The 22,779-nt window shown below is 36.3% G+C and overlaps 2 protein-coding genes across 3 annotated transcripts in view; one reads left to right on the top strand and one right to left on the bottom strand.

Moving 5' to 3' along the window:
- The window catches only part of LOC307162890 (class I histocompatibility antigen, F10 alpha chain-like), a 36,082-nt gene extending 19,208 nt beyond the window's left edge, over nucleotides 1–16,874 (top strand). For both annotated transcript variants that reach the window (XM_079878614.1, XM_079878613.1), the window contains exons 4-9: nucleotides 11,038–11,316; nucleotides 13,242–13,523; nucleotides 15,094–15,195; nucleotides 15,603–15,620; nucleotides 15,726–15,773; nucleotides 15,855–16,874. In XM_079878614.1, coding sequence (XP_079734740.1) covers nucleotides 11,038–11,316; nucleotides 13,242–13,523; nucleotides 15,094–15,195; nucleotides 15,603–15,620; nucleotides 15,726–15,769 — 725 coding nt within the window. In that variant the 3' untranslated portion in view covers nucleotides 15,770–15,773; nucleotides 15,855–16,874. The remainder of the gene's footprint in view (nucleotides 1–11,037; nucleotides 11,317–13,241; nucleotides 13,524–15,093; nucleotides 15,196–15,602; nucleotides 15,621–15,725; nucleotides 15,774–15,854) is intronic.
- A 1,978-nt stretch (nucleotides 16,875–18,852) lies between these two features.
- psmb8a (proteasome 20S subunit beta 8A) lies at nucleotides 18,853–22,661 on the bottom strand. Its single transcript, XM_079878617.1, has 6 exons — nucleotides 22,187–22,661; nucleotides 21,627–21,768; nucleotides 21,327–21,438; nucleotides 20,304–20,433; nucleotides 19,863–20,067; nucleotides 18,853–19,597 (listed from the first exon to the last, which is right to left on the bottom strand). Exons 1-6 carry the CDS (start codon nucleotides 22,325–22,327, stop codon nucleotides 19,509–19,511), a joined length of 819 nt encoding a protein of 272 aa, XP_079734743.1. The 5' UTR covers nucleotides 22,328–22,661; the 3' UTR covers nucleotides 18,853–19,508.
- Nucleotides 22,662–22,779: the final 118 nt, after the last annotated feature.

Below are 22,779 nucleotides of genomic sequence, written 5' to 3'. Positions count from 1 at the left end.
TTCAGTGAATAAGTCAACAACTGCTGCGACTGATTCAGTCAGTGAGAGATTCAGTCAAACCGATTCTTCAGAGCGGTTCATAAGAGTCACTGATTCGTGAGTCACATTACACTGATCTTTTGTTTTCGTACGTGATCGTATGTTTGCTGTCGTGTTCGAGAACAGCGCAATAGAAATCATGTTGTGTGTTTATTGTCTTTGTGTTATTTCACATCTCTCTCATCATAATAAATTCAGACGATAAACTCACATCTCAGTTAAATAATCATTTCTTTTGCTGTTGCTGTAGATTCAGCGGTTAGAAAACAGTCAGAGTATTTCAGCACAGCGTCTGTCAGCATCAGTGGAAGACGAACCGACTGAATTCGTCCAGTTCTTTATTGTAAGAAAAGAAACCAGTTCGAGATCTGTCTTAGAGACAGAGGAGGAAAAGTGAAGGTTCAGATGAGCTGAAGTGATGCGACAGGACGTCCTGCTGAATGAAATCATGATTGACTTTTCAAACAATCTATTTTATATGAATCACAGGAGCTTTACGACATCAAGCGTGTTTTATATTGTGTCTCTGTCGTGGTTCCTCAGAATAAGATTGTTCTTCTGTGGTAGTTTCAGTCGCTGCTGAAGCTCAGATCAGATGTGATTCGTCAGACGTCAGGCTGGAAATAAGGGCAGCTTTACTCTTATTAGAGAAGCAGAACGATGGTTGATCAGTTATTTGTTATTGACCAGAAGGACACAGAAGAACATCCTCCACACAATCAGATCAGTCGTTCTCAGATCTCTGAACCTCCATCAGGGTTTGTCTTTCTGTTAGCAGACGCTCTGACTTGTGTTTGATAGACCTTACAACAATTCACTCATTTATTTCACAGAAATCTGCAGTGACCATTTAATCAATAGAGACACGCCATTATGTGTATTACGGGTTTGTCTATCACAGTGTGACTTTCCTTTGGATTCTGTTGTTTTTATCCTGAGCTAATGATATTTTCTATAGCCGACCTTTAAAACCTAAACTTAAAGGGTTAGTTCACCCAAAAATGAAAGTTTTGTCATTTACTCACTCTCATGTCGTTCCAGAAGAATATTTACTCTGCTTTATAAGATAACCGTCTTTTGGCCAAATTCTAAGGCAGAATCACATGCGTCTTTCACAGAGAACACAATCCCATAATGCATTGCAAAATCCTCAGTGAAACAATCCACATAGTTCTGAAAATTATAAAACAAAATAGTTTCATAGAATTAAAAACGGATTATTTTACACAATATTTGTGTATGCATATTTATGTTTATTAGAGTATCACATTTGGCGATATGCTAACGACAAACTGAATGGATTGTGAGTTTCCACAGTTGAGCAGTGCTATATTAATGATGCGTGTGTTTCTGTCTATGTGTAGCGCATCCGAACCAGTCGCTTATGAGTGTCCGTTTCATTCAGGATGCTGTCTATGTAGACTGAGATTCAGCTCACTGTGTTTTAGATCAGAGTCCAGACGGAGCCGACAGCGGATCAGAGCAGGACAGTTGAGCAGCGGGACTGGTCTCGCTTATATGTGGTGTTTTAGAGGCTGTCACTGATAATCCCACCAGAACTATTAACTACCTTAACCAGCAGGACCAGCAACTAGACCAGCACTAACCTACAGAAACAAGCCAGATCCAGAGTCTGAACTCATGCAGGTCTGAGCGGCTCTCAACAGGGTTTCACTGTCTCTGAGTGCAGGAGAGCGAGAGACAGAGACACAGCAGAACCTCAGAAGAGAGACAGAACAGAGCAGAGCTTAGAGCAGAGAGACGGCTCCCGAAAGACAGACACGAGAGACAGACAGCCGCCAGATTCACAGGAGATCAACAGGTGACAGTCGTAATTAATGACAAACTGTCATGATGTTTGAATGGCGTTTAGTTCAGATGTCGTGAGACTCCACCGGTCCCCATTGTGTGTGCAGGGTTCAGACGCCACTGTTCCCACGGCGATAAGGGCCGAAACAAAACACTGATGCCAAAGACTAGATATATAAAGACGGTGCGCTCGTATTACTATGATCGGGAGAAAGTGCAAAGCGCAATATGGCGGAATAAGTCCCGCCTTCTAAGTAAAAGAGCCAATCGCCAATGAGTGAAGTCATGAGGTCACTGCAGGTGCCGTTAAAAGCGCCGGTTGCTATAGAAACAGTCAGTGTTCTGAGACGAACGCTTACGACTGCGCATCGGCTGATCCAGCCTGGAAATTGCAGTTTTTGTCATGATTTGAACGTTTAGAAACAACATTTATGAGACAGTTGTTGTCAGATTTCATTGGTGATTTAAAATATGAAGTTTAATCGTAAGTTTGGCGAACAGCTTTGGAGAATTTGATGTTCCCCGTGTAAAGAGAGAGGAGCTGCACGTGCGGGACTGAAGCCGCTGCTCGAGAGGCGTCTGAAAGATGGCCGCCGGTGAATGACTCGCTGAAAGAGACTTCGCTGATGCAGAACACTGAACTGCTACAACAGCACAACATGTTTCCATAGTTACTGTACGTTCATCAGCTGACCCTCTGTAAACATCAGTGAAAAATGACTTTTATAAGAGATCGGGGGTGCGATGTTCCCCTCAGGGGCGAAACAGTGGCCGGAAAAATCCCATGCACTTTGCATTGCGGAAAACTTTGACGGGTCATAGCTCTGAGCGAGGATTACGCAGAAACGTGCGGTTTACCACAGTTGAAGAGGCTGGCAGGCTCTGTAAGAACATACCTCACAATGGGGTAAAAGTTGCACTCCTGGGGGGCAAGAGCTGCCCAAAGTTGCCCCATAGACACACTATGGCGAAGGACGGCCCATGAAACGCATGCGTGTTTATCCTACTATGGTAAATTTTATAGGGATTTTGTATTGAACAGGACTCTGGATCACAGTGGCATAGAGACAAGGGGGCGGGCTCATTTTACTCAGACGACCAATCAGTCTCTCAGGATCATTGTGAAGCTATCAAGCCACGCCCTAGCAACCATTTAGAGCACCATAGCAACAAGTTCAATAGACTTCCATTGAAAGAGATCAGAGGGGATATCTTTGGACAGAAGTGTCATAGACACATGAGGGTGGTCTTGATTGACTCGGGGCAGCAAACAGCCAATCATGAATCACCTCAATACCTTCTAACTCCGCCCTAGCAACTATTGTAGAGCACCTTAGCAACCAAAATCCAAAGAGGGATATCTTCCATTCTGAATGTCACAGAGGCATGGGAGTTGGTTTATATAATTCATACTGACAAGCAGCCTTTGGAGTTTCCTCATTGGCAGCTCCCAAGCAACTCCATAGCAACCAAACAGAGTACCCTTAGCAACCGTTTAGCAAGACCTGTATCTCTGCATCAGAACATCATACAGAGATGGGGGTTGGCTCTTTTGACTAAATAATGGTAAATCACGCTAGAATGTGGTAAATCATTCTAGAAACATGGTAAATCTTACTACAATGTGGTAAACGTGGTAAATCATGCTAGAAACATGGTAAATCATGGTAAATCATACTAGAACGTGGTATATCATAGTAAATCATACTAGAACAGAGTAAATTATGGTAGAACATGGTAAATCATGGTAAACTATAGTAAATCATGGTAACTATAGTAAATCATGGTAAACCATGCTAGCAACGTGGTAAATCGTGTTAGCGTTATGCTAGCTACATGATAATCTTGTTAGCATTATGCTAGCAACATGCTAATCGTGCTAACATCATGTTAATCATTCTAGCATCTTGTTAACCCTCTGGGGTCTGAGGTGTTTTTGGGATCCTTGAGATGTTCTGACATGCCCTGACATTTCTGCATTTTTCAGTTGCTTATAAACATATTAATGGCAAAGGTGTAATTACACTCTATTTAGCACAAACAGGGCTACCATAATATGTGAGCAACTTGTATGTATGTTTGTATTTTTGAGAGAATAATGTTTATGCACGGTTATTGAAAAAACTAAAAATTTAAGTTTCTGAAATAGGGCCACAAAACACATACTAAATATGTGTCCACAAGACTTTTGAATAATGGGTGTTGTCGCATAATGAGCCTTTCATTCAGGTGTGTCACTGAGAGTACCACAAGTAAAGATTGTGAGGACTTATTCTGTATGCATGCAAATTGCATAATATCCATGGTAAACATTTCTAGTAACTATGCAGTTCATTCTCATACTGTATTTTCAGAATTTTTGTAATATATCCTCTCCCCAAATGTGTCACTAATAAAAAACTATAATAAATAATTTAATGAGAAGGTTTATAATGACCTATTAAGATGTTGCTCACATCTACCTTGTAAATATATGTTTTGCTATTTTATTAAACAGTTTTCACATATAAATCAACAACAATTACAATTTTAACAATATTTCAAGTGTAATCTTTCTTTTTAAAAAGTATACATCGATTTTATCATACGTATTTCAAAGTTAAGGATTCATTAGTTTGAATATTGGAACAAACACTATAATAACATCTTAGTTGATAATTCAATATACCTACTTTATTTTTAACAAAACATCACATACTATATATTTAACATATGAGCGGAAATATTTGCATATAAATGTTAATTTGCAGTTTAATACGTTGCTTATACAAAGACATTTTATTTCAACATTTTTCAGTCGATTTTTACTCATCTCAGTATAGCAATATAGTTTGGTAAAAGCTAAACTAGTAGATGTGTTCATGTAAAAATAACATGTTTACTAATGTAAGTGCAAGTGTGCGCTGTTGTTAACAGCTGTAGTAAACATCTGTGCCGTTAATTCATTCACACACAGACACGTGATTCATATTTAAACAGTCCTTTTGCAGTTTACTGACACTATTGCATATCACGATTAGAACAAAGCACTTAAGAATAAAAAACGCACTACAGTCCTCTGAATAGCTGGATCCAGAACGGATCCAGCTATTCAGAGGACTGTAGTGCGTTTTTTATTCTTAAGTGCTTTGTTCTAATCGTGATATGCAAAGACCCGTTGTTCCTCGATGTGAAACTAAATTATTCCTAAGGATTATTCCACACAGCGAAGCAAGACGACAAAGTGCACGAGTCTGGGCTGCGTTTCTAGATAACGCTGGATCTTAGCACTTACGAGGATTTTCTACGAGCGACTTTACGAACGTTCGTGTTCATTTCACGTGCGTTTCGCAAAAACGGACTTAGCGCGATCGCACGCAGCTGTGCTTTAAGTGCTACTTAAAGAGTCGCTGTCCGTTTGTCAAGTGCTGAAATGTCATCTTGTAGAATGGCTCGTAATTGTAGCACACGCTTGTATTTTGAAATCTAAAAAGCACAAACCTTCGGGTGGAGACACCAGCAAAATGGCTGAACCAAAAAAAAAAACATTTTTCTAAAAGAGGAGATTAATGTCATTTTAGACGAGGTGGAGCTATACAAACATTATTTTCAGCAGGTTTAAGGGCAGTCAAACAAATAAACAAAAACAAAAAATCTAGGAGGATATTTCTAGAAAACTCACTGCAACTAGGGTACTTAAAAGATTTTAACGAGGTCAGGAAGAAGTGGCAAGCCTTGCTAAAAGGAAATGGGCACTGCAGAGGACAACATTTAATAAAACAGGTGGTGGGTCCAATGAGTCCTCCCTTCTCACAGCAGAGGAAGAAAAGGCCTTGTCAATACTTGGCACAAGTGCTTCAGATGGCATTTGTGGTGGTATTATTGACGTCCATGGAAGAGTAGGGGTAACTCAACATGAGCCTGAGTCAGGTCCTTCATGCTCAGAGGAACTATCAATTTCATCTGCCATCTCCTAGTCCTCAAACAACCCTCCCAGGCCTCAGCCTCCATCTTCTGTTGTCCAGACTGCAGCACACACCTCAGCAGTTTGAGAATCTCTGTAGTGTTAGTCAGGACATATGAGAGTGTCCTTACTTAACAGGGAGGAATAAGATGAAGAGGTGGTGGAGGAGGAGGAGGAGGTCAAAGATGGCATGATGGGACCACATGATGGCCAACCAAGAAATGCCCAATACATGGTACAAGACATTGACAGATTTTTTTTAGTTCATCCCTATTTTTCCCAGTCTTTGAAGCATATTTCATCTTTTATATATTTTTTTTGTTCATTCATTTAATTTACATTAAAATTATTGGATTAAATTATTTCTATTTTTTTGTTTTTGTTTTCTGCCCTTTTTAATTATTTCATTTAGAAATTAAACAAAAACGAGTAATAAAGTGTACAACAAACTTAAAGTAGCCTACAATCGAAACCTTATAATCACATTGCACTTGAATAAAGGTGTAATCTGCCGGTTGTCCTACAGGTGACCTCATAACTCTGTCTTCTTACGTGTGCGATGCGTGTGACGTACAACACAGAAGCGCTGCGCTGTTACACTATTGTGATCAATGTTTCCTGTTGTTTTTGTTCTTGCTGAGCAAAACCAGTTTCTAAAATGCTCTCGGTCTTTTGAGCAGAAACCACAGCAAACCCATTTAACACAAATGAATTAATAAAATATATAAATGAGTAATAATTGATTATACTTGTTTATACAATTATTTTGATAAAAATACTAAAATACATATGATTAAATAAAATATAATTAATAATAGATTAATTAATATAGAGGCCGTTACAGTTATTTGTGTGTTGCTTTCTTGAAAAGAAAGATAAAAACTCAAGTACTGTTCTAGTACGCATCATTATTTCATGATTGTATTTACACACACAGTTTCTCACATCTTCATTTCAATCTTAAGAGCTCAACTCTGCAGGATGATGATGGTCCTCCAAGAGTAGATTAAATACTGCTGATTTACACTGTTATTGTGGTAAAGTTGAGTCACTCTTAAACCGTGCGAAGAGTCTTAATAAGTATGATATCCTATTTAAGATTATTACTTTTATTGACTATATGTTTTCTTACTGATTAGACTAACGGTTTTCCAACAGCAGATTATAAAACTCTCAAAACTCCCACAGACAGAATTCAAACTCCAACTGAAACTCCAACTGTCAAAAAATTCAAATGTAACCAGACACACAAATTCAAGATTTTAATATCATGTAACAGAGTAGATCACTTCAGAAACTCTGCTCTCCGCTGTCGGGAAAACTGTCCTTTCTACTGTCTCCATCAGTTTAATCATAGTTGTGATGTCCGCCATATGATGCATTATAGAAACACAAGACGAGATGAATATGCAAACTCGCGTCAGACTTTACTCAACAGAAGCTCGCTAAGAATTACCAAACAAACCCAGAGCATGGATTCAAAAACAGACCTCAATAATAGACAAAGATGTCTGTTATCCTGATATACAACAATAGTAAAGGGATACAAGAGTGTAAAAGAAGCTCAATAGATGAGCAGGAACGGGAATCGTAAAGTTTAACAATTCTGTTTCTGAGAAACGGTTCCGGTTCATTAATCGATCCATTATGTCACGTTTTGGTTTTGTTCATGTCATGTGATTCCCTGTTTGTCATGTGATCCTGCCATGCGTTCCCTTGTCTGATGTGTCGTGTTGTCATTGGTTCATTGTTCACAGGTGTCCCTTTCTTGTCATTAGTCTTGTGTGTATTTAAGCCCTCGTGTTTGTCACGTGTCTTTGTCAAGTTTTGCTCCACTGTTTGGTAAGCGTCATGTTTTGTTGTGAGTTCATGCCTCGTCATGCTTTGTTTTATGTTTGATCTTCTGTTCATAAATAAACGGCACTTGTGTTCTCATCTACACTTGCCTCAGTGGAGCCTTTACACATTAATGATTCTTTCAAAATAATTGATCCTAAGAATCAACAAACATACTAAATAAAACAATATTACTTTTGGCAACATTTCTTTTTGAATTAAAGTACCCTTTATTATGACAGATCGCTCTTCCTAATGTGTGTCTTTAACAACCAGTCAGTAACTTCACTAATTTAAGTCACACAAGCCTAAAATACACACAATACAGTCACAGTTCACGGTTAATTTTGATTGGACATGATGAAAATCATATTAGTTAATAGTGAATAAGTCAACAACTGCTGCGACTGATTCAGTCAGTGAGAGATTCAGTCAAACCGATTCTTCAGAGCGGTTCATAAGTGTCACTGGTTTTCGTACGTGATCGTATGTTTGCTGTCGTGTTCGAAAACATCGCAATAGAAATCATGTTGTGTGTTTATTGTCTTTGTGTTATTTCACATCTCTCTCATCATAATAAATTCAGACGATAAACTCACATCTCAGTTAAATAATCATTTCTTTTTCTGTGTTGCTGTAGATTCAGCGGTTAGAAAACACTGTCAGAGTATTTCAGCACTGTGATATTTTTAATGAAATGTGAGAGATTTCTGTTATTACATTGAATGTGTCTTCCACAAAAACTAATGAAGTTTGTTCTCGCGCATCGAGCAAGTTCGGTTGAGCTTCTGTTTATGTTCGCTGATCAATGTTTATATGTGAATAAAAGACTGAATTAAATCTCTTCATCATATAAAGCGATTGTGTCTCTTCAGAAGACTTGGATTAAACCGCTCGATTCATATAGATTTATTTTATGATCTCTTCATGAATGTTTTGAACCATCAGAGTTTTGGGTGAATAGACTTTCAATGGAGGGACAGAAATCTCTTAGATTTCATTAATGATATCTTCATTTGTGTTTCAAAGATAAACAAAAGTCTTGGAATGACATGAGGGGGAGTAATTGTTGGGTTTCCAAGGTACTTTCCATAGACTGTTAAAAAATATCCCGTTAAATGTACGGTAAAAAACTGGCACCTGTCGTTGTCAAAAATTCCCTAAAAAAATACTGTCAGTTTTACAGGATGCCTATATATTTTACAATTATAACCGTATATTTCATTTAGTGATATAATGTTAATATGCTTACTTTAACTACCAAAATCTGCCTTTTCACCTTAAAATGCCCTGATAACATCACAATAATACACGAGGCACAGTAGAAAGACACATGATAGTTCATCGTAAGGCCTGTTCATAAAACATGGTCAACACTCATATATTATAGACGGTGCACAGAGTCACACACAAACACGAAACACCATCAGGGAATCACACACGACACTAAAACAATGCAATAAACATAACTAAATAACATCAAATGTAACACAAAACACACTAGCGTACATTACTGATAACAAAAATAACTAGAAACAAAATTATTTATTAAAAAAAAAACAATCATATATGATGTGTAACACAGGGACTTCTGGGAATGCCCTTTTACTGTTTTCTTTATCATAAATTATATGGTAATTCATAGTTTTTACTTGCAAAAAACATCAATTTGACAGTATTTTACAATAAAATACATTTTCACTGTGTATGGTATCTATCTATTGATCTATCTATCTATCACTATAAACAACCACTCTGAATACCCTAGCAACCACATAGCAACAACCTAGCAACCACCCTGAGTACCCTAGCAACCACATAACAACACACTAGCAACCACCCCAAGTACCTTAGTAACCACACAGCAACATCCTAGCAACCACCCATAATACCCTAGCAACTACATAGCAACAACCTAGCAACAACCTAGCAAGCATTCAGAACATCCTAGCAACCACCCATAATACCCTAGCAACTACATAGCAACAACCTTGGAACCACCTAGCAAGCATTCAGAACATCCTAGCAACCAACAAGAATGCCCTAACTACTTCATAGCAACACCCAGGCAAACGTCTAGAAACAATCCAGAACACCCTAGCAACTGTCTAGTAACCACAGAGCAACACAATAGTAACCACCTAGCAACCATCCAGAACATCTTAGCAACGGCTAGCAATGCCCTTGAAACCAAACTGAACACCATAGCAAATGCATAGCAGTCTATTTATTTGTCTGTCTGAGAACACAAATGTCAGGACATGTCAGAACACCTCCAGAGCCCAGAGGGTTAAAACCTTCAAACTTCAAGCTTTTTGGGCAAAAAATTGCTCATCTAGTTTATAATCTTTTTCTTTAACGGGACCTAAAATGTCCCCACAATATAAAAATAATATATTTTTAAAAATCAGGTTTTACAATATGTGTGTAGAATATCTGAACTCCACACACACCTACACAACACACTCTCACACACACACACACACACACACAAACTGTTTGTCTCTCTCTGCTGTTTTAAAGCACTCGAGTCGCTCTCACTGTTGGTCATTCAGAGAGTAAACAGTAAAACAGTGAATGTTTGTCACCTCGTCAATGACCAAACGAACACTCATTAATGTCACTGATGAGGGTCTGATATCAGCTGGTGTCTCTGTGTTGTGTTGTTCTCCTACATCTGCTTGGTCTTAATCATGAATCTAGTTAATCGAACCCTTTCCTGTGTGTTTTCTCCTCTACACTGCTGATGGATGTCGTCTAGAGCAGCTCTTGCTGGATTGTGGCACATTCATTTATTCTTTTACTCCGACTGAACAAAGAAAAGTTGCTCTTCTTTCTAGAATCTAGTCACATGAGACGGTCAAGGGTGAAATAGGTCACAGTTTCCACAGTATTGTATTAAAGTGGGGATTGTATAAGGTTTAACAGTTCTGGTTCTGAGACACAGATCTGGTGCAGTGAATAATTCAACAATCACTTTAAGTCAGTGAGAGATTCAGTCAAACTGATCATTCAAAACAAAGAACAACTGATTAAAAAGAGACAGTTCATAATAACCATTTATTCCCATTATTATTGAATACACTTCTGCACATTATGATTTGTGAATGCTCTTTTGTGGAACCAGTGAAGACATCACAATATAAATCCAGGTTGTTTGTATATCGTCTGTGTTTTATTTCTCAGCGTCTTTTTCTCTCATCATAATAAATTCACGACTCGGCTAAAATATTATTTTTTTTATATATTTTTTTATTGAATGGAGGCTAAAATACAAAAAAACATGTTCAGTCAGATTTATTTGATTCTGAGTCAGACATGTTGGGACTTTCTGATTGACTGATGATTTTAATTTGATTGTATGACTAGATTAATTATTCAGATACATTCAAACTGTCTGTTTTCCTCAGGTGTGCACACAGTCCAGCAAATGTATGGCTGTGAGTGGGATGATCAGACTGGAGCAACAGATGCTTTCCTGCAGTATGGATATAATGGAGAGGACTTTCTGTCTCTGGATTTTAAGGAGATGAGATGTATTTCCCCAGTGCAGCAAGCAACCCCCACAGTACAGAAGTGGAACAATGACAAAGGCTTTATTGAGAGTGCCAGAAATTACTTCAGCTCTGTGTGCATTGAGTGGGTGAAGAAGTATGTGAACTATGGAAAGAGCAGCCTGCAAAGAAAAGGTACATCACTTCTTATCCAGCATTGATTATAAAGTAATGTACACTAGAATTGTCATTGTAAAAAATAGTTTTGTCACTTGAGATATCTTACAATGCTGTAGTTTTCTTTCCTTCAGAGAAGATTGTCTTGATTATTTTAAGCAATACAGATCATGTGGTTTGTTTGTAGATATGAATTAAAATGTATTCTTTAAATGACTTGCTACAAAAGATCCAGGAAAAGCATGTTAATCTAATCCCGTCAATTATGAACCGGCTAGAAAAGTATAAGCTAAAGTAGGCATTATGTGTTGTTGTGGCTGAAGCTCAGTGTTCAGGTACAGGTTACTGTACAGACTCCTAAAGTTAAGAAAACCCTTAGATTACTTGTGTGTTTAGTTACTCGATGTGACAAAGTTTCATTGAAGACAGACACTGCAGGAAGACTGACAGTAGCCGAATTTTGAGATAAGTAGAATCTGGATAAGCAGCCGTTTATCATAGATAGATAGGAAGAATCTGATATTCCTGTTAAAGAGCACAAGTCCATGATTCATGGCTGACCTAGAGGACTTTACTGTTGTCAAGCATATCAAAATGCATATGTTTTGCTAAATTATAGGTTGGCTGGGATGACAAGGAGCTCTTGTCTTAGTTATATATATTGAAAGTCTAAAGGATAAATGGTTACATAGAGTGAATATACAAAACTTTATTCTTGCTTCTGCCTCAGTTGAGAACAGAGCTGTTAAAGTGTAAATTGCAGGTTACATTTTTCATGAAGATAATGTAATGTGCTTATTAAACATAAAGATAAGAACCGCCCACCATTGTTTTGTATGTTTTTTATACCAAAATGCTGAATATAATATGAAAAGTTGGTACTTTTTACAGTGGTTTTAAGCACTCCCCCTGCCTTCCACTAGGCTGGGCGTGACGTCATAAGAGGGACTCCAAGCCTAGAGTTACCGACCCGTTAGTCTAACGGCAAGTAGGCTAGCAGTTATATTGGAGACCTCACCTAGCTAGCAATGGTTAACTATTGTGTTTGTGCGTGATGTACGGATACATCAAAATTCACCTCCACGGCGTTCAGAGTTCGGTTGCTCTGCACTTGTTGGTTTTTATTCATCTTTCGCTATCTGGACCCCGCCGCAGAAACACACTTGCCCTCCCGCGGGCTGTGCTGTCTTCAGTCGTTCTCCCTCCTTGCTATTCTAAATGACGGCAAGATTTTGAAAAGACTTTGGCTTGTTCCCTAATGTTATCAGTCTCCATAGTCAAGCCACAAACAGTAGGAATCTAGCAGAGTATGGTCGCCACTCCCTCTTATGACGTCATCACCCAGTTACTGTAAAAAACATGCTAGCTTTGAAGAAACCCCAATAAATGTTATTTTAACGCATTTTAAGACAGAAATGTTTAAATATATACATATTGAGCACTTTAATTTACACATTAATTGGTTGTGGTGGTTAACCTGCAATTTACACTTTAAAGCAGAAACTCTAGCAGACTCTTATAGTGCTGGTATTCATCAGGGCAGTTCCACCACACTTCTACCACACATTATACAATGAACTGGATCAAGACCAACCTACAGTGTGGTGGTGGTTTAAAATTGTCTAAAGACGTCAAAATTGTTTGGCATGACACGTCTCCCTCATGTCTCTCTCTCTCATGTCTCTCTCTCTCTCTCTCTCTCTCTCTCTCTCTATCTCTCTCTCTCTCTCTCTCTCTCTCTCTCTCTCATGTCTCTCTCTCTCTCTCTCTCTCTCTCTCTCTCTCTCTCTCTCTCTCTCTAATGTCTCTCTCTCTCTCTCATGTCTCTCTCTCTCTCTCTCTCATGTCTCTCTCTCTCTCTCTCTCTCTCTCTCTCTCTCTCTCATGTCTCTTTCTCTCTCTCATGTCTCTCTCTATCTCTCTCTCTCTCTCTCTCTCTCCAGTCTCTCCTCAGGTGTCTCTGCTGCAGAAGTCTTCCTCTTCTTCAGTGACGTGTCATGCTACAGGTTTTTACCCCAGTGGAGTAACAATCTCCTGGATGAAGAATGGAGAAGAGCATCATGAGGATGTGGAACTTGGTGAACTTCTTCCCAACGAGGACGGAACCTTCCAGAAGACGAGCACCCTCAGAGTCACTCCTGATGAGTGGAAGAACAACAAGTTCAGCTGTGTGGTGGAACATCAGGACAAGAGTGTGACAGGGAATGAGATCAGGACAAATGAGGGTGAGAGAAATGAGATGAGTGAACTATGAATGTAGTTCCTCCTGTGATCTCCACTTTTGAGTCTGTTTAGGGTCTTCACTCGCCAGAAAATAAATCCAAAATATGTCTTTTTCATTAAAAACAGACCAATGCTTTATTAACAGGGATGTTTATTACAATTACGTAAGAATGAAATTAGGATGAAATTAGATTATTTTTTAAAGAAACTACGTCATGTAGGGCTGGCCGATATGGCCTAAAAAAAAATCCCTGATTTTTTCACAAAAAATCAGATTTACGATTTAAATCGATTTATTTTTCTTCCCTTACTTAAAATCAATCTGCAGATGACAAAGAAATTATTCAAAACAAGTTTTAACTTTATTTTGTTTTGATTTTACCTTTTGGGATTTGTATAAAGTGTATTGTGATTGTCAAAACATTTGGTAACTAAACTGAAATTTATTAAGTTTAGTGACAACACAATGTTTACATGGTACAATGACTGGTATGCTACTGTTTTTATTATTGCTTTCACAATTTCAATTAAATTCTTGTGATTTGATTCTGATCTTGATTCAATATCGATTCCTTTGGATAAATACTAGGTACAGTAGACACATGTTAATTTAAAGCCCTGTCAGCTGGTATTATTATTAAAGGTTAAAAATAGCATCTCAAATGAAATATTATGCGTTTTTTTATCATAACAACATTATAATATTTTAATGATATATAGGTAAAAATACAATAAATATGTAATATAGTTATCATATTTAGCTAAATTCTCCTCTCTACAGCAATTATTTTAAAGTCCAACTAACGTGCTAAGGTCATTAAATGGCTTTCCAGAGGTAAGTTAAATGTTATGTTACGTGACATATTGTTCTCCAGCTGTTATTATAAACCTCTTTCCGCAGTTGAAAAACACAGATCGATCGATTTTATTTCATTTCGGTAAGTTGAACTGTATCTTTCAAATTCATTCGTGTTTATATAGCCTAGTAGTAAAGAGTAACAGATGATCGGTTCACGTGCCACTTGAACTCTTGTCAGCGATCTGTCAAGCGCCAAAACGGTGTTTATTGTTTGAATTTCGTAATTAAATCGACAGAATCTCTTCTCTGTCTTGTCTGTCGGTGTCAGTGTCCTCTTTGCTTCGCGATTTTTCTCTGCATGAGAAAATGGATGTGTGGCGTGAGAGCGTTTAAAAAGTGACGATTGCGTGAGTCTCACGGTGAATTCGTGGAGCGTCGGCGAATGTTAAAGAGAAAACCGATTTTCATTCAAACAAATCGACGTAAACTACACATTCGAGTTAATCGATAAAATCGATTTATCGCCCAGCCCTAACGTCATGTGAGACTTTAACAAACTTCTTGACCTGCAGAGAGGAAACAAGTACAATACAAACAATAGAGCACAAACACAATATGATTATTCCTGTATTGTTTTTATAAAGCTGCAGATTGTCAGTGTGGTGTTAATATACACACGACTGCTGATCACAGTCACACACACTGTTTGAGGTCAGTACTGGTTAGTAGCATTATCAGACTCTGTGAGTAATCTGATGTTTTCCTCTGATCAGGAGATTCTGTTCCCATCATGCCGATTGTTGGTGCTCTTGTTGCTGTCGTCCTGTTGATCGCCATTGGTGTCGTTGGGTATGTGGTGTATAAGAAGAAACAAGGTGAGGACACAGTTTAGGCCATACAAAGTCTGAAATATCTTCAATAGCAAATAAGAAATATTAAATGTTGTTTCTGACTTAAACTAAATTCAAATTGCATTGCATTTGTGTGCTTCAGTGATTCTAGTCTTAGTTTTGATAATGTTAACTCTTGTGGTTGATTATTAAAAGAGAAATATATATAGTGCTGTCAAAACGATTAATCACAACTAACATAAAAGTATGTATATATATATATATATATATATACACACACACATAGAGATTATATTAGATTAATCATGATTACTCGATTTGACAGCACTTATAAATATATATATAATATTTATGTTCTACTTTCCTTTGTATTTAATGTTCATTGATTGAAACTGCTGAACTTACAGCTCTTTTTTATGATTGTTTTACAGGCTTTAAACCTGTCAGTGGTAAGTTCCTCATAAACACAAATCATAAAAATGATTATAAAAACATGATGAGCTCTGCAAATGGTCATGATGTGGTTTTTATTTTAATGTTGTTTTCTGTTTTAGGTTCTGATGATGGTTCGAACAGCTCAGCTCATCCACAAGCATAAAGACGTGAGTGTTCTCATTCATCAGTGCAACTGTCTCAGTCGTGTGAAATGAATGAAATGTAACATGTTTCTTCTGGCATTCTAGGAGACTGGACATGTGCGAGAAATCAAGCTGAAAAATTATGCTTGTCCTGCTGACCCTCTGGCTTACAAAAATGCACATAAACACACTGGCACACACACACACACACACTCACACACACACACACACAGAGAGAGAGAGAGAGAGAGGGGGGGATTTCTGGGATTCATTTGTTTTATGGTTCTGAATTAATTACATCTAAAAAGTAATGTTTTTGTTTCTTCACACTTTCTGTTCATCTTATGTTTAACTTTTTAATTTTACCATGTAGAAATACAACTCATTGATCACAGAGCCTAAATTCGAAAATATGTATTTTCTCTTTAGTGACGAAGAAAACAAAGAACACAAATCACTGATTGACAGGGTTGATTGATTTGTAGGATTTGAGAAAATGTATTTGTAGGTTTGTGATGTCAGGACTGAACATTAAAAAGAAATCAGAAACCTGAAGTGTTTATAGTCGGCTGGGTAAAGCAGCGTCTCAGATCATTCTTGATGTTTATGTGTTGTTTCTACAGGGACATTTTCTGTGAGAGCTAGAATATGAATATGAAGTAAATCAGGGGAAGACTGCTAACTAGTCCTGGGAAATTGTTTATCTACTGCAACATTTAAATACATTTAATTAAACTTTAAAATGGTATAGATTGAATGATTTGTGAAATTTGTCTTTTCCGTCAATTAAATTAACCACTATGTAGATTTCACTTTTTATTCCTTGTATGGAATTATTGGGCTTTTTTGTTTATAAATTTCCTTCTTTTTTATTTCCTTATTATTTTTAATTATTTAGATAAGCTGTAGTACAGAATAATAGTTGATTCTTGTTAAAAAATTGTAGATGCTGTACTATTGAACTTTAACATATGTCTGAACAATACAATAAAATACAGATATTTTCCTTTGAGGTTTCTAAATCTAAATTATTTACATGAATGTTTTTCTTTGTATATCGGTTGCATTCAAAAAGTTGTAATGTTGTTTTGATTCTTTCAAAAATAAATAAACCTCACAAAACGAGCAAGTGGTGAATGTCTTTGACACTTTTCAAATAGCAGAATTCATATTTTATCACAATTACTGTAACTATTGAATGAAGATCCAAAAGGGTCATAAAGACATCAAATATAGAAAAATGAAAGCTAATTTTTTTTAAATGCAAATATGTATAGATGACAACAGTGGTAGTTCCAGCTATCACAGAACAAACATTTAGTCTGCAAGATAGAAATATAATTACAGGTTCAGTAATTTTCTATTTTTAAGAAGGGGAGACGCACTGTAAAAAGTGTGACTGTACAAATAGTTACATTAAGACCTATTTCTACCTGATTTCATGAAATTGCATGAAATAAAATTAGACTCCAAAAGCCATGAGAACTATTTTCTATTAACAATAATGTTTAGTAATTTATGTAAATTAATTTAGCTGTGTGTGACTTGCTATGTCACATTCTTACATTTATTTAAACCATAATTCATTGATACATCTTAACCAAACATTTCTGTTCACGCAGAGACTGATCTTCCACCAGCTGCTTTTATAATGGGTTAAGGTTAGGCTAAGTCACACAGCTAAGTATTTAATATATGCTATCTTTATTATTTTCATATCCTCCTGAGACCCAGAAAAAAAAGTTTGGTGAATCTATTTTTTATGTTATTATTATTATTATTTTGCCATTACATTGTTCAATGCATACAATTTTTTTTTTAAATAATTTTTTTTGAAAAATGATATTTATACATATGTTATGCTATGTCCTCTTTAGAGGACATCAAGACTAATTTTTTATTGATTTATCTATTTTAAATTAAAAAGACATGAATAAGCAAAAACAAATTTTTTTTTTTAAATCACCAATAATTTTTTAGGTTTCAGGATTTTATATACCAAACTTTGTATAAAGATGATTCTCAACTATGTTATGAATGTTATGAAAGACATAACAGAATTATTTGATATACCATTTTGCTCTATGTAATATGTGTGTAAAATTGTCATAAGCGTGTTTTCCCATTTTATACAATGTATCTATACATTGTATCTAATTTATATATTAATGTGTTCTTGGGGCAACATGTAATGAAAAAAGAAGTGTAATAATGGTAGTAATTGGTTTAAATTTTCATAATATCTAATATTTCATGGGGAATATTTCATAGTCCTAGTGTCCAATCCATACGTACACCAATACCTAGTATGTTTTGTTTTGTAACATAGTCATAATAGATTTGAAACCCCATTACATTTTCTTGAGATGTTTATGACAAAAAAATAAAATAAAATAGTCAGATTTAAATGATAATTAAAAAATATTATGTTTCACATCACTAAATTAATGTCAGTCATTTTGAATGTCCAAAGGGAGTTGTCATTGTGAAACTTCCAAATATTTGCTATCTCTGAAAAGCCCTGAATGTGCTCTTTACAGGACATCCAGGCTTTAAACTGTGACATGTATGATGTCAGAAAATATCATGTCCATTATAGAGTGAAAAAAGTCCTGGGTCCTAGGAGGATATTTAGACACATTTATCTGAAAATACCTTTAACTACAGCAAAAAAAAAAAATTAAGAGAAAGGTAGTAATTTCGGGAATAGTGAACCCATCTAATCTTTCAATGAACAGCCGGAGCATAAAGCAGCCGCTCACCTTGCACTGGCATCAGCAGTTTTGGCATCCCTACTCCTCCCCAACTCCACCAACATAATTTAGGCATCTTGCTACCATACTCATCATTCAAGCATTAGTAGTCCCACTGGGGATTATATCTAAGCTGGAGTTGAAGCTGCTTCCGAGCCCCTCCATTGCGGACAACAAGACAAATACGCTTAACCTTATCAGCATAAAGATAAAGGGCAAAGGAACCTGTGAAGTGTGAACTGTGTGAAATACCAAATGTAATGATATTCTCTATGTGTATGCCTTACATAAGTGACATTTTCTATAATGATGTATCAATACTGATTAACCAAACCATTAGACCAACATCTGTCGTACTGATTTACCCCAAAGTAAATTTAATCTTGTAAAATCATATGAAAACACTCCTATAAGGCAGGTATTCATAGCATATTTTTAGCCATCACTGTTGGTGCTCAAAGGTGAAATTAGAAATGAATGAAAAGCAACTGCAAGTTGTATTACAAGCATGACTGATATAAGTACCAGTGCTGACCTTCATCACAATATTTGATTAACAGATTCTAAGGCAAAAGCCCTTTTAAAATAAAACAAAATTTAAAAAATAAAATCTATCAATGGTATATTTAATTAATTATACAGATTAAAAAATACATTTATACATTTTTAAACTGAAATGAAAATGTTCTTTCACTATCTTTGTATTATTATTTTTTTTCCCAAAAATGCTGTATTGTGCTAAATTTCCCTGCACTTTATTTAACCCTTGTTATGTTGCTACTACACAGTTATTTAAAAAGAATCATATACAGGGGCTATATGTGTCCTGCAAAATAAGCCGATTAAGATCCTTTATTTGCTAAAAAAGGTACGTTAAAGTATAGAAAATACATTCAAAAATATTACAAAGAATGCACCAAAAGTGTTTTTAATTTGAGAAGAGTTTAATTGTGTCACATATTATAATAAATCAGTGAGTTTTGCATGAGTGAGAGATCATATGTGATCAGAACATTCCCTTCTTATAGCGGTGGATTAACTCTGACACGTCCTCCTTACACACCTTGATCCAGCCGTCCTCCTGCATGTGGTAAACTAGAAGAGAAAATATGTGAAAACTTAATCTCTTAAACACAGAGCACATACACACATGCAACAACAATGAACATTAAGTAAATAATAGCGTTCGACAGAACCACAAAAGTATTTTAAGGGACAAATGACAGATTTCTCCCAGCTTTAGGCTGAAACAAAATGGCACATTACTGCAGGTAAATATGTTGTACCACCAAATGTATTCACTGTTAATGAAGTTTCAGTTTTATTTCTAGCCATTTCGTAATACATCACAGGTACTTACGGTTGACCACACCACCAGAGTAAGCGTCTCTGTGTGTGGCGTGAGCAATACCACGCCGGCCCAGCTCATACGCCTCCTCCACAGTCATATCCTCACGATATCCACTGTCCACGACTCCATACGCATAACTGTTCCCACAGCCAGTGGAGAACATCCGGCCAGAGAGACGTGTGCCATTGTCATCCACATAGTACAGGCCTGGACCCTGATGTGAGGAAAATGATCATATGAAGGTAACTGGAGATTATGTGTGTATATAATTGTTACACATGAGATCTTACCAAGAACTTTACAATAATATGATTTATTGTATTATTAAAAGTTGTATTTAATTGTATTGTATTGTATAATATTATATGTTTAGACAGAACACCCCAGAAATATGCAAAAAAAAAAAAAAAAACATTCACAAAGCCTGTCATTCAAACACACAGACGTCACCTGCTTGTCCCAGCCGCAGATCATACTCCCCATAGACAGACCCATGCCTCTGTATCCCAGCATCATGTTGCACAGGAGTTTGGAGGCTGCAGACACTGAGATCCTCTGCTTGTTGCGTAGTTTGTAAAGTCTGTTTTTAAAATACACAATACTTAAAACTACATGTATTAATGAAGAATAGCTATAAATATAGGAATCAACATAATGGGCTGCATTTAAAAAAACTGTATTTTCAATTACTGTACAATATAAGGTTAATATTTGATAGTTTTATAATGAACATCAAATTTTAAGCCTTTATTCTCAAGAAGTCAAATCAAATAAAAACAATGATCAACATACATTTACAGACTACATCAAATATGATGACATGATCTTCACAATGTTAAGTTGACATGCAAAAACCAATGAGATTTGACATTAGTTGACATTTGAGCAGGGCCGTGGCTGGGGTATCCGGGGCGTAGTATAGCCGGGAGCCCTCAGAATCGTCACCACCTTTCGCCCCGCAGAGATGGCCCTGCATTTGAGGTTTGGTACATTAAACCATGTTTAATGTAGTCTGTACATGCATGCATTGATCAACATTTTGATTTGATAGTGAATAAAGGCTTGAATTTGAATCAGTTCATTATACAAAATTTTGCTTAATACCTTTATGCCCTTTGGAGTTTAAAGTTTTTTGATCCCATTAACTTTCATTGTATGGAAAATGAAACAACTAAAACATTCTTCAAAATACCTTTTTTTGTGTGTTCAGCAAAAGAAAGACAGTCATACGGGTTTGGAACAACATGAGGGTGAGTAAATTATGTCAGAATTTACATTTTCGGGTGAACTATCCGTTTAAATCTTTACTAATGCACTGATCAGTTTCGTTTTATTTTAGTTTTAAAATCTGTTCTTCTAATAGTCTTTAACCAAGGCTTTAGACAGTACATTTTCTGACACAGCTGAACACAAACTGGTAACTTCATCCTGTGAGCAGATGCTCATCCCCTTCAGAAGCATGCTGAGACAGACCTGCACTCTTTAGCCAGCAGTCTCTCCCAGTACTGACAGTCTGCAGCGCTGCCCGACATGGTGCCCAGCAGGTAAGGGTTGATCTCAATCACTTTATTGGCCTCCTTTGATGCTGCAACACATTGGGGGAAACATCATGATACGGCAGAGAAATACAGATTGACATGATGTTCACAATTGTTGTGTTTTACTCTGAATCCTGTTATCAACATGAATTACATGCATGACATAGTTGTAAAATCAGCTTGCTATTGACTTAAGGAAGTGTATTATACTCTTCAATGATGTGTGGATGCTCACCGATGTATTTTCCAGCTGATGCTCTGGAGTCAACAGCCACAATGACTCCATGACGGAACTTAAATGCCAGGGTTGTGGTGCCATGATTCAGATCTATGGAAACGCCATCCTCACAACTGCATGATTTCAGAAACTTAGAGGGCTGATGGGAACACAATATGTTACAGTGCAAAATATATATATATATATATATATATATATATATATATATATATATATATATATATATATATTATATGTATAATTTAACGTTTTTGCAGTTGCTGAGAGTCTGCCTCCTGTGTTTAAATAGGCAAATTTATCTGGGAGATAAAGCAAAAAAAAAAAAAAAAAAAAAATATATATATATATATATATATATATATATATATATATATATATATATATATTTAAAATGTCGTTTTATATAACCTATAACCTGCTACACAACTGCTAAATATAGTCTACAAAACTAGAAAAATTTGAATTTTCACACAAAATTATGTTGCCTTTGCGTAACGCCGTTTTAATTTGCCTCTAAGAATCAGTAATGAATTTACTTTGATGATAAAGTTACTTACGTCGACTCCGACAGGCACTGCGAATTCCGGGCATTTGGTCCCAAAACTATAGTGATTTGACCGGTCGAGAAAATGCGTTTGCTTAAAGCCGAACTGTGACGCGGAATTATATTTATATCCACTTACATCCAAAAGAGCCATTCTTTTTATAAAGAAAGGGCAATTAAAGTAAATAAAACAGTAAAAGCGAAATGAGCTAACGTAACGTTAGCCTATTTTACACGAAGGAAATACGATTCCTCTACGGAAGACAATGATTTCGAAACCGAAAGATTTAGAAAAACTGTTTTAAATGTAACGTTAGTTTCGATTACGACTAGAAAATATAGCCTATATATGTTTAAAAAACTATATATATACGCTATCTACGAATAGCATCTGTACAATGTGTTCTTCTATTTGCTTCTGTTGTTTAAAAGTATTTGATATAAACATGATAATTTTGTGATTCTTTTGAGGAAAGGTTCTGTACACTGCTGGCTGACCAATAGGAGCACGAGTCTTTCAGCGTCATCAGTCTCTATATAGATTCATCCGATGCAGGTTAAACAGGTGTAACATTGGTACAGTAGGCTAAATACGGAAACTAGTCA

The sequence above is a fragment of the Squalius cephalus genome (genome assembly GCF_949319135.1).
Source record: "Squalius cephalus genome assembly, chromosome: 8".
Taxonomy (NCBI): domain Eukaryota; kingdom Metazoa; phylum Chordata; class Actinopteri; order Cypriniformes; family Leuciscidae; genus Squalius; species Squalius cephalus.
This window is presented reverse-complemented; position numbering and strand designations above follow the sequence as displayed.